General features: G+C 42.5%; 1 protein-coding gene across 1 annotated transcript in view; it reads right to left on the bottom strand.

Moving 5' to 3' along the window:
* The window catches only part of sema4gb (sema domain, immunoglobulin domain (Ig), transmembrane domain (TM) and short cytoplasmic domain, (semaphorin) 4Gb), a 52490-nt gene that overhangs the window by 31115 nt on the left and 7819 nt on the right, over positions 1 to 13556 (bottom strand). The window contains exon 2 of the mRNA XM_061231198.1: positions 10740 to 10987. Coding sequence (XP_061087182.1) covers positions 10740 to 10866 — 127 coding nt within the window. The 5' untranslated portion in view covers positions 10867 to 10987. The remainder of the gene's footprint in view (positions 1 to 10739; positions 10988 to 13556) is intronic.

Raw genomic sequence — 13556 nt, 5'->3', positions numbered from 1 at the left:
CATTTTGGCAAAAAATAAAACGCATGCATGATTAAATCAGGCAGCTAAAATGCATAAGTAGTCAAGTCCAAGTCCAGCAAACTTTGCTCCCCTACCACTCACACACACACACACATACAGCAGAGGCAAATATGCTATGTGTTAGAGCCATGTGTTAATGCCACTGAGCCCTCGACTGTATCACAGCTAAGTAGGTCAAGGGCATCTTCCACACAGAGCAGGGGACGGAGGAAGACAGCGAGAGGTGTTGTTTCTTCCCGATATTACATGCCTTGCACACAAGCACCACACCACTGAATGGGGCTTCAATGGGCAGTCAAGAGTACAATCCTCTGCACGTTTTCAATCCATCGCAATTTTTTTACTGAACGTCAACAGAAAATGATCTGTGTTAGCAAATAGCACAAATAGCACAATCTAAATCCAAATCCATCAAATCAAAATCCAGCCCTGGTTTTCTTTTCTCCCGGGTAATTAGCGCTTCTGAAAACCAGCAGATCTTAGCCCCCAGAGATGGTCAGTTTCCGATCCCGACTAGGGGAAATCACACTATTGCTGGATCATTGCACTGGGCTGATGCTATAAAGGGTCAACCTTTAAAGAAAAAAAAGTAATAAACAATCTGCTCATTTCATACTCTGTGTCAACAGCCAAAGCAAGCAGCCTGGTTAACATCTCCAACCACTGAAAGCATGCAGAATGCTTTTAATCGCCAATGGTGGAAAACCTACAGAATGCTTTATATCTTAAATAGTGGAAAGCTGTCAGGATGCTTTAAATCTCCAACAGTGGATAACATGCAGAGCACTTTAAATCTCCAACAGTCGAACAGTCGACCTCAGGCCCTGCTTTCTATTCTATGTTCAACTCATTTCAACTCATTTCAAACATTTCATCTTACATACGGGCACACCAGTTCCCCTGTTAACCAGGATTGCCAGGCCAGAGTTTGCACGCGTTTTCCAGCCCAGATTATTTTACGAGGGCAGCAATAACTACGGTACGTGGCTTTGAGAATGGGCCGTGGGCTGGTACGCTAGGCCACTGATGGATTCCAAGCATAGTTAGAAACACAACATAAATCACACTACAGTATGCTGACCAGTTGGGCAAAAGGACAATGGGTTCCTTTAAGATATATGGGTGGTGTGGAAGACACTGTCAAAATTTTCATTCCTTTTTCATATCAAGAAAATTAATAGCCTTTGTGCTTGGAACCGCTTCATTTTGGGTATGACTATGAAACTCAATAAAACATACACAAGACACATTTTATGGCCTTGGCTTGACTTAATTTTAAGAAATCAATCCTGGAGGACTGGGTAATTCCCACACATTCATTTAAAAAATCAGTGTGGACGGTTTCCTTGGCGTTCTTGTTTTGGAGAGGTCAAAGGCTTTCGCAGGAATGGTCGAGCCACTCTGAATCATTTTTCCGGGGCACTGCACATTTCATCAAGGACCTCTTTCAAAATGTGTTTGTACACTGTAGTATTTTATGTAGTGTCAGTGTCTGTAATTTCAGTTATTTGTGTGAAAAGATTAGAAAAGCTGCTCAGAAAAAAAACAAACATGAATAAATAATACAAACAGAAAATATGGCAGTTGGTGCGACAAGCATGCAGCTCATACTGTACGTCTCAGTTTTGGACAAATGGTGTAAAATCCAACTATGCCAGCTTGAGCAGCTTGAAAATTGATGTTTCAAAACATAGCTTGAACTGGTCAAACCAGGTTGAGCTGGGAGCTGGTCTGAACTGGTCAACCGGCTAAACCATTGTTGAGCTGGGAGCTGGTCTGAACTGGTCAACCAGCTACCAGCTGTTTCAAAACGTAGCGTGAGAAGTTTTTTCAGGCAGGGCAGTAAGCATGCACACATTACCCAAGGCCTAAGGCGGGTTATTTGCAAGCAGGGCTCCACCCACAATGCCAAAACTTCGCAGCCTTAGCATGCTGTTGTTGTTGCTTTTGGTTCCAGCACGTGGGTTGAAGGGAGCTCCCTCTGCCCTCTTTTTTCACCGTGTTATTTACGTGCTCGGCCAACTCACAACGCTCACAGCTATTACACTCTTTCACCCGTTCATGAAGCCGGGTTTTTTACTGCCACGGCCACGGCGGAATAGCTCGCTCGGAGGGGCGGCGGTAAAGGTCCCGCCTGTGATTCAACACCCCGCAGCCGAGTCGGCCTTGGAGCCATTCAATCCCGGCTCTTCTCTAAAACCCGGCCATTCACTGCGCCTCCGCTGCACATCACACAAAGGGCGTCTTTGTCCGGCTGGCTGCGTTACAATGGGCACAAAGGGCGAGGACATCGTTCTGCTCACCTGGTGCACCTGCTCACAGGGAGGGAACCGTTTTTTGGAGGATTCACGTGTTCGAGCAGCTCTAGTTGACTCTGTGCACCCCTGTCTTTCGCGACTTCGACAGGGGTGCACAACAAGGGCCGATCCGTTTCAGGATTTTGTGCCTTGAGACTTCTGGTCTTAATTATTTAATTGATTCAATCATATCTTATCTGACGTGTGTATGAGTACCGGCTACAACTGCAGACTGTAAGTGTATCCTAATGATTTTACTGTGCCCAAGTACAGGCTTGAACCAGGGTAATTTATTGAGCTGTCAGCAAATGAAAAACAAGGCAATTGGTTGGAACAAAACCAGTAGGCAGACCGGCTTTCAAGGACTGAAGTTGTGCACCGCTGGAATTCAATTACTAAAATTATTATTAGAATGTTAGATAATAAACACAAAAATATTCTGATATCACTGAAATCTAAGCAAGGAGAAATGTAGTACTCTGCAATGAAGCAAAGTAAGTAATTTGATACTTAGTAATTTGATAACTGCTGGTTTTCATTCTTCCCCTCTAATCAAGACTGATTCAAACCCCGGACAAACCAATTGGTGGCATTAATCAACCAATTAACTAGAAGGTAGAACATAAACCAGTACTACTGGACTCAAGGGCTACACTGCAAACTCCAAAACATTAGTCAATCTCAACTACAATTAATATCAACAAACATTTTAGTCATACATTTGGACTTTATTTGTATTACTTTTTTTGTATAATAAGACAGAAATATTGCAAATATTGCCAATGAGGTGAGACAGATTGACTAATTTCAAGTAATTTGCCAATGGGGTCACAAAATCCCACTTGTCAAACAAATTTAAAACAAGCTAATGCCTTCTTCTTGAGCAAAAAATAAAGATTTGAGGTGTCATTACAAGACTAAAACATTTAAGACAGACATGCAGTGCAGATTTGAGTATCCCTGTTTTAAATACTTCCAGAAATAGTGAATGAACTGAGGGTGTACATTGAGGTGGGAATAGATAATTTTTCGAAAACATTGAATATTCAAGCGACAGATTATTTGAAAAGCACGTCTCTTGTTCCCAGCTGCCAACAATAGTTAACTCCTGCCCTGCAACTGTCAACGCAGTATGTCATTTTTCCCCCCAACTCTCTGAAGCATTCAACAGCAAACTTTCTGCAGAGTTCTCCAGTACAATTCCACACGACGGCGAGCGGGAGAGAGAGAGAAGTGGTTCCTGAAGAAGCAGACCAAATAAGGTGCGAAAAACCGAGGGAGCTGCCGTTAAGAAGGGGAATGGGAGGGTGTGGGGACAGAGAGAGAGCAAAAGAAGAAGGATTTGACTGTACACCACAGCGTAGGAGGGTGGGTGAGGTGAGTGAAATAGAGGAAGACAGAACAATGGAGTGTGGTAAGCTGAGACAGATGCGGAGGCAGTAATTTCCCATTGTCCGGTCGGAGAGGGTGTTAATGGGGTTTTTCGTAAAGGCCCCATTCCACTAAACACCTCTTATTCCCTTCCCTCCCATTTATTCATCCACATTCCTCAGTGCCCAGACTGTGCAGGGTCCTATATCTGGTTACCCATCCACATGCAGGTCTGTACATCACAGAAACTTGTACGGTAACCTTAGTCTCTTCATAATTGTCTACGCTACTCTCACACTCCTCGGTGGGCTGTTAATGCACGCACGCACACAAGTGTGCACAGACACGTACACGAACACACACATCCATACATACACACGTACAAACAGAAACATACAGACATAGAGGCACGCATATGCACAGGCAAAAATGCATGTGCAGACATGTTATTATAATAATTAATATGATTCATTTCATGTTAATTTACACATTCCGGCTCTGCAGTGTGAATGGTAAACAGCGGCTGCTGAATAAAGATGTCATGGTGCTCCAGAGGGTGAGCAGGGCCAACAGGGAGAAGCTGAGGAGAGCAGAGAAGCCACAGCACTCAGCAGAACTGCACCGAGAGGCCACCCTCACTGCTCTGCGCTCTTCATTTGCACTTGGCAAACCCCCCAAAAATAAGACAATCTCATCAAGTATTTTCTTCTCATATTTCGACTAAAAATCGTATTACTTTTTTGCTAAATTGGACAAAACAATTGCCAATGCGGTGAGGCAGTTTTAACTCATTTCGAGATGTGCCAAGAAAATTCCACTTGTCAAGCTACCTTAAAACAAGCTAATGTTTTCTACTTGAGAGAAAATAAATAAGATTCCAAGACAAAAACCGTTGATTAGACAGACTTTTTTTGCAGTATAGCACCTATACCCTCCCGTGGAGAGGGTGGAGGGGAGCATTGTGGTTGACGGGGCCTGAGACCAGCACCCCCTGCCCCCCCAGTGGTGCTCAGAAAAGGCAGGGTGTAGGACCTTGTGGAGCGGAATGAAAGCGGAGGGAAGGACGCTGAAAAGGACAGCCGATGAAAGGCTCTGCCCGTGAGCTGGTTGAATCATTCGCTGCGTCACCCTCGCAGCCTCGGGAGAAGAAACTCTGATTCTCCAGCCGAACGCCATTATGTCTAATTTTCAATGCAGCTCACAAACACGTTTGCGTGGGTGAATTTGTGAGCAAGCGCATCCATGCGCTTCTGTGTGTGTGCGTGCTTGTTTGTGAGAGCGCTCGTGTACGTGCGTGTGCATGTGCGTGCGTATGTCTGTATATGTTTACATTGATTGGAGCGCACAAGTCTGTTTGTTTGTGCAACCAATGCATAAACACGGCACAGTGTGTATTGCATACTAATTCTCAGATAAGCCAATCAACTGATAAAAGTGACATGAAACAGCAGAGACCGAAACCAAAGGCAGTCGACGAGATTTCCAAACTGTCACGCAAACATAAGGCCCAAAACACGACGCCGGCCCTCTTAAGCTGAGAGAAAGGATGGTCTCTGAGATATTGCGTTCAAAGCCCGGAGACCATCAGCGCATTCAAACAGGTGTAAACATTTACAGGCGCTGTGGAGATTTACATTCCGCTCTGGGCGAGCTTGCGCTTCCTGTGCCACGGCTGTGAAATACAGCCTGCCCCAGCGCTGCTGCTTCAGAGCGGTGACGTCATCACAGCGAACACGGCATTCTTTAAACACATTCTTCAAAGGCCTTCAGTCTGTCTGGCCTCACAACACCTACATCAATGTCCCCAACTCACTCTCCCTCAAGTAAAGCTGCTCATCAAATGTGTAGACTGAGCCCACAGCTGTAGCTTCCAGCCTGAACTAGCCCACACTGCAAATAAGTCTTAACAAGTATTTTAATCTTGTAATGAGACTTAAAATCCCTTTTTCTCTCTCTCAAATAGAAAATATTTGCTTGTACTGTTTGCTTGAGTGAAATGAGTGAAACTGGCTCACCTCATTGGCAATATTTTTGACATATTTCGCAAAAATAAAGTCATAGACATAAGATTTTTAGGTCTAACTATAAGACGAGTGCAGTGACTGGGAGTCCTCAGGCATAGCCATTGATAGCCTGCGCTGCCAACCATGGGTATGGTGGGTCAGGGTCGGCCAAAAGCCCTTAGGTTACGGACTTTGTTCTTCACCACAGCATGCGAGGTGCCACAGGCTACCAGTGAGGAAGAGGTGTGCTTCTCACATGACCGGAACGTGCTGTACCATGTGGCTTGTCATGTTTAAAACTCTGACTGTGGCAGTGACTGTGACTGACTTGCAGCTGAGTGCATCAGAGGAACCCTGCTCGCTACCTGCTGCCTGCACAACCGTGACTGGCTGGGATGGCGTCAAAGGCAAAATGGATGATTCCACATTTTTTGTAGTAAGAAAGACAAATAACTGCATATATACGCTGTATACTGTACACTCGCTGAGCACTTTATTAGGAACACTATACTAATACCAGGCCTCCCTCAACACAACACGCTCTCAACACAGCCTCAATTATTTGTGGCATGGATTCTACAAGATGTTGATTCTGTTTCATGTTGATTGCATCACACAATTTCAGCAGATTTGTCAGATGTACATTCATGCTGCAAATCTCCCGTTCTACCACATCCAAAACGTGTTCTATTGGATTCAGATCCGGTGACTGGAATGGCCAATTTAGAAAATTGAACTCATTGTCATGTACATGAAACTGACATGGTGAATTATCATGCTGGAAGAAGCCATTAGATGATGGGTACATTGTGGCCATGGGATGGACATGGTCAGCAACAATACTCAAATAGGCTGTGGCATTCAAGTGATGATTGTTTGGTATTAATGGGCCCCAAGTTTGCCAAGAAAACATTTCCCACACCATTACACCACTGCCACCAGCCTGGACTGTTGACACAAGGCAGGATGGGCCCATGGATTCATGCTGTTGGCACCAAATTCTGACCCTAACATCTGTATGCCTCAGCAGAAATCAAGATTCATCAGACCAGGCTAAGTCTTCAGCTGTCCAGTTTTGGTGAGCCTGTGCCCATTACAGCCTCAGCGTTCTGTTCTTGACTGAGAGAAGTGGAACCCAACGTGGTCTTCTGCCCGTCAACCTCAAGGTTTGACGTGTTGTGGTGTTCTGCTTTTCTGCTCACCACAATTGTACAGAGTGGTTACCTGTCTGAAAATCCCAGGAGATTTTCACACACAGCAGTTACAGAAATATTTAAACTAGCCCGTCTAGCACTAACAATCATGCCACAGTCGAAATCACTGAGATTTTTTCCCCATTCTGATGGTTGATGGGAACATTTACTGAAGCTGCTGACCCGTATTTGCATGATTTTCTGCATTGCAATGCTGGCACACGATTGGCTGATTAGATAATCGCATTAATAAGTAGGTGTACTCAATGCTCAATGAGTGTACAGTGTAGTCCATATGTATTTGGACAGTTGGTAGAACTTGGTACACTTTCTGTTATTCTGGCTTTGTAGCCCAGTACATTGGATTTGAAATGAAACAACAAATGTGAGGTTAAATGCAGATGTCCACTTTAATTTGAGTATTTACATCCATACCAGGTAATGCATGTAGGAATCACATCACTTTTTATAAACCCCCCCGCCCCCATTTTAGTGGACCAAAAGTAATTGGGCGGTTGGCTTCTGAATTGTCAGGTATATTCAATCAGTTCCTTAGGGGCGACAATGGCTCAGGTGGTAAAAGCAGTCGTCTGACAGTCGGAGGGTTGCCGGTTTGAATCCCACCCCGGGTGTGTTGAAGTGTTCTTGAGCAAGACACGTAACTCCCAAATGCTCCTGATGAGCTGGTTGGTACCTTGCATGGCAGCCAATCGCTGTTGGTGTGTGTATGAATGGGTGAATGAGAAGCATCAATTGTACAGTGCTTTGGATAAAGGAGCTATATAAATGCCGACCATTTAGTGCAGGTATGAGAACACTTTAAGTATCTAGTCTAGATTCTAGGCCTTTGTTTTCCTTTGGAGTCTGTCATTGGCATTTGTCAACATGAGGCCCAGAGTTGTGCCAACAACAGTCAAGGAAGCTATTATGAGGCCAGGTAAAGACCCAGTGCAATTATTTTTTTTCCACAATATAATGTTTTTACTTCTTTGGAATGTATCTGAACACCAGAGCTGAAAGTCTGACAAAGTGTGTCCATGGCACATAATGGATGTCCACTTCTGATCGGCAGAGCACTAAAAATGCACTGTTGATAAAAAGCATCCTGTAGTTGGGGCTGTTTGGTTTTCAGGACTAAAAAACACCCAGAATCACAACAGAATCAAATTAGTTTAATATCACAGTATTTGTTCTCTGATAAATTAGGCACTTAAATAATACAATTTAAATGATATTTGTCGCACAGTATGTTTCTGATGCTGCTATTTCAGTCGTTCAGTGGTAACCTTTGTGTGGGAATACACACGGAAATCTCAGCCTGTTCTATGCAGACCTACAGTTTATAAATACTCTCTGTGAAAAGTGACTTATTCAAGAAATAATTAATTCTGTATATAAAACCAGCTATTATTAAAACAGAATGAAATAGCATTGGAAAGTAGTAGAATATATTTGAATCTCGATTCCAGAAAGCACCTCTTTTTCAATACAATGAATAAATATAAACAGAAAGTTGGCAAAATCCTGTAGATTAATTTTAAACTCACCCTTTATCCCCTTTCTGTTCCTCTTTTAGAAACTTCCTCAACCACTGTACAGCTACACTCAATTTTGTCTAAATATATTTTTATGAATCATTTATTTTGTGAGATTAGTTTAACATACTTTCAAATAATATTTGCTCTTTGTGGGATCAATGTTTGAATATTAGAACAAATATTTCTCTTGGTTGAGCATACTGTATGCATTTTATTATTTCAACTAGCTCTGTCTCTACAGAGCCAGGCATGGCATAAACTGAGTTTGTTTTTATGTTTGTTTTCTCCTTTTTTTTGACACAGTGGCATATTGGAATTAAAGTATGTGATGTTGGTTTTAATTCTATCCTTCATCACCTCATTCCTTCTCTCTCCCTCTCTCTCTCTCTCTCTCTCTCTCTCACTGCAGAACAGTCTGTCTTAACCCTCCTTTTATGTTTGGGGTCAATTTGATCCAATTCAGTGACCCTGTATAAAATATCAGAAAATATATGACTGTTTTTATTAAATCCCAGGAGATTTTCACACACAGCAGTTACAGAAATATTCAAACTAGCCCGTCTAGCACTAACAATCATGCCACAGTCAAAATCACTGAGATTTTTTCCCCATTCTGATGGTTGATGTGAACATTTACTGAAGCTGCTGACCCGTATTTGCATGACTTTCTGCATTGCAATGCTGGCACATGATTGGCTGATTAGATAATCGCATTAATAAGTAGGTGTACTCAATGCTCAATGAGTGTACAGTGTAGTCCATATGTATTTGGACAGTTGGTAGAACTTGGTACACTTTCTGTTATTCTGGCTTTGTAGCCCAGCATTAGTTTAACATACTTTCAAATAATATTTGCTCTTTGTGGGATCAATGTTTGAATATTAGAACAAATATTTCTCTTGGTTGAGCATACTATATGCATTTTATTATTTCAACTAGCTCTGTCTCTACAGAGCCAGGCATGGCATAAACTGAGTTTGTTTTTATGTTTGTTTTCTCTTTTTTTTGACACAGTGGCACATTGGAATTAAAGTATGTGATGTTGGTTTTAATTCAGAACAGTCTGTCTTAACCCTCCTTTTATGTTTGGGGTCAATTTGATCCAATTCAGTGACCCTGTATAAAATATCAGAAAATATATGACTTTTTATTTTTATCTCAGATTTTTTGTGGATGACTCTGGTGGCACTTTCCCATACAGGTGCCAAACTTTCACTTCCCGTACCTGTAAATTACATTTTTCTCAACAATTTTTCATATTTATGGATAAAAGGCTAGTCATTTGGGAGACAGTAAGAAGGCGACACACAAAGTATCAAAATCTTTCTTTCACAATAATTCTGCGTTTATTTAAACTCTTCAGGTCAATTTGACCCCAAACATAAAAGCAGTCATAAACTCTTAACACAATAGGAGGATTAAGTGTTTTAGTCTTGTAATGAGAGACTTAAAATCGTATTTCTTTCTCTAGGGTAGGAAATATTAGCTTGTTTTAAGTTATGACAAGTTCAATTGTTTGCCCCTCTGGCAAATCTTGAAATGAGTCAAAATATCAAATATAAGACTAGAATGCTTGTTAAGATTGACTTATACCTTGTTTTTGGCAGTGCTCTACCTCTTTGTCTTTCTCTACTTCCCCTCTCTCTCTCTATTGTTAGAAGAGAGGCGGGTGCACTGTGAACTAGGACAGGGCTAGGGCGAGGCAGATTGTTTAATAATCCCTTCAACATCTGAAGTAAAGCACACGCTGTGCTGAAGAACTATCGATTTCTGCAAATATCACACAGTGCATGGGCACACCGGCCATGGGTATTGCATGCTGGCACACCACGCCCAGGGAGGGGCCACGTGTGCGCTGCAGCTCCAGTGTCCACCCAAAAACCCCCTTTGTACCCCCACGACATGAAGTGAAGGCCTGCCTTGCGAAATGCGACTTGATTATTGATTAGACTAAGCAGGGGCTAATCCCCCTGGAGCAATGTGGGGTTAAGGACCTTGCTCAAGGGGCCAACAGCTGCACTGATTTTATTGTGGCTACACTGGGGTTTGAACCACCAACCCAGTAAAAAGGCTTTGCAACGAGCCTTGGCACGGTTGTCACACTCATTTCCAATAGACAATGCTGAGGTATCAAGCATCCACAAACAGTAAGTATTTCTTTGGGATGCTAACACAAGAAATCAAATCAAGACATCAAAGCCCTACATGATGCCTACAACCATTAATACCTTATATGAGCTCACGTTTTCCCAGAGGACGGAGGTAGGTACTGCATCATGGTCACTAAGACAAGGGTAAACACAACAGTGGTCTTACCATTTGAGAAGACCGTAATCCTGGGGGTGACATCCAGGTCGAGGGAGGGCCTGAAGGGGAACCCCCACAGAACCGCAGCGAAGGCGAGGAACAGCAGGGGGTGCAGTGACGAGGCGGGGCGGGCCATCTTCGCCACCTAGGCTTCTCCGTCTCACACAAGCACGCACGTACGCCCGCACGTACCAATCAGCAGGCTCCTCTCCCGCTCCTCTCCTGCCGTTAGCTCATCTTCTCGTGGCAGACTCAATCTGGAGAGCAAACAAAGCAGCCGCCACCGCGTGAGTGAATAAACAGATACATCCCCGCGTCCTCATTTTTCAAAGGTAAGCCTGATGTTGTGTTTGTCAGGCTGCCACTGCCACTGCTGAAATTCACCTCGAGTCTCACCGTCTTAGAACTAGTGAGAGGTAGCTCTATAGAGACTTTCAACACTGCAGGTTCTCGACAGAAAGCACAGCAGGGTAGATTTGAGACATGATAATAGCCCATACTACTGTACAGCATGATGTTATACATAAGGAGCACTGACAAGGGTTACATGGGGTTTGTGAAAGGCCCATTGGGACTCTATGCTCTAGTCCAGGGGTGTCAAACTCCTGTCCTGGATGGATGCAGTGTCTGCTGGAATTTGTGGTTTCCTTTCAATCAGCAGCCTTTTGAGGAATTGAGAACAAAGTGTGTTGACTCTCTAGCCAATCAATTACCTAAATTAACCATTCTTTGACATCCCAGCCCTGCTCTAGTCCAATGAATAGTTCTTCAAACAATACGTATTTAAATATTTTTGATAAAATGTCATGAACTACTGTAAGACAAAACAGAAAACAGATTACTTTTTGTTAAGATGAGGCTAAAAGATTCAAATGTGTTGGCATATTATTGTGTGAAATGATTTTACAGATTGATGACTTATATACCTGACTCTAAAGTGTCACCACAGATGACACTTAAGCTAATTATAAGCTAATTACAGGAGAAATACCAATCAGAGCCCTTACATTCAGGAAGGCTATTAACAGGTACTTAACTCATGGCAGCTAACCCAAAATAGTATACCTTCACGAGCCTTTACTTCATTTTTCGAATGTATTATTTCTTGTGAGAGTTAACTGTGCATGATGTCTATGGCATAAGAAACTACCGGATGATGTTGCTATGAAGTATTCTCTCATCTCCGGAAAATCTAGATACAGAAACATAGGCACAAACACGCACACAAACACACAAATCTAGACGAACACACGAGTGACGAGTGATAAGCCATACGCCGTTATGAGACTCTACTGAAGCCCAGGCACATTTAACTTTCGTGCCCTGCGGCCCATGCAATGCAAATTAGACCGACAAAAACACACATACATTACAACCAATCTTTACAGCAGAGTTCCTACTGAACAGCACTGACCAACAATCTGTCACCTTAGCAACAGCACAGAAAGTCAATTTGGGAAGGTAAACACGTCAGCCCCTTTCAATTCAAACTCTCCGTGACATCATTGAAGAGAACCATATTACACAACACTGTCCTGTCATGGGAGACAACCACAAAGGGAAAGAAAGCATTGCTAATGCTCATTTTCGTGATTTTGGATTAAAGCATGGAGAACCAACCATAAACAGAAAACAGAAAAAAAAAAACCAGGCTAGACAATTCTCTTATACAATTGAGCAAAAAATGCGGATTGTAAAAATGTATTATTGAAAAGGTCATTCTGGGTGAAAAAATGGCCTCGAAAATGACTTTGAAACAACAAAACACACACCCCCAAAGCAGTACCCCAGGCCACTGGTGAGACTGATACAGTGAGGTTTGATTCTGGACCACAAGGACTCCCCAGTGTTTTAGCCCATAAGACCATCCAAGGGCCCTATGTGTTTGATGTTCTTCAGTTCACATCAACGTGGGTACCATGGTGCTCCACAGAAGCTATCATGTATGTATACCTAAGAAATAAAGGTGCCTTTTCATTAAAACAGTACAATCACTTGTTGCACTTGTTTACGTATAACATTGACTGTAAAGACAACACCTTGCTTAAAAGAAGACATATTCCTTTACTGGCTTTATTCTTTAATATTACCGAATTTTTTCAGTCTTTTCACTTTTGTCACTAACTGTATCCTTCGGACCTACCAATACATTTTTTGTTCTCTATAGGGAAATAAGAGCCTCTGGTCTTAATCTCAGGAACCACATACACATGCTGAAACCAACACAAAACGGGACATTCAGCACAAATAAAATAAATTCAACTGCAACCTGCTTGTGTCATTCAAGACACTTGCGTGTCAAAAAATGACAGTACTTAAAACTTTTTTCATCCAGTTCTCAGGAGGATATGCAGGATGTGCGACTAAAATTGTACTCAAATTCAATGTTGTCAGCCCAAGCAGCCTTTGGGCCAACATTAGGTTCCCATATCGCTGAGTTTGATATACTGTACCCATTGGGGGAGGGGGAGGCTTCATTCACAGTAATGTGGTAAATACAATATGACAGCTGAAGTACCTCGTACAACATTTCACTATCAATCACTTGAAAACTCTTGTTTTTCTTGTTTTTCTACAAAAAAACTAAAACTGCAATCCAACATTGTCTGCTTCCTGTCTTTATCCTGGAGGTGTGCAATAGATCTCTCACTGAATAACTCTGAATTTTGGAATATGTAAAATAGCTAGGCGCTCGGGGTATAAGCATACGCACATGAATAAATAACAACACCAAATTTCAAGTGGTGAATTAATGTGTAAATAATAAGCCTTTTTTCATGGGCAGAATACTTGCGGAAACACTTCTGTGGTAAGCGACTGAGACAA

The sequence above is a fragment of the Conger conger genome, chromosome 2 (genome assembly GCF_963514075.1).
Source record: "Conger conger chromosome 2, fConCon1.1, whole genome shotgun sequence".
Taxonomy (NCBI): domain Eukaryota; kingdom Metazoa; phylum Chordata; class Actinopteri; order Anguilliformes; family Congridae; genus Conger; species Conger conger.
The sequence above is the reverse complement of the archived record's forward strand: the minus strand, read 5'-3'. Positions and strand labels throughout refer to the sequence as shown.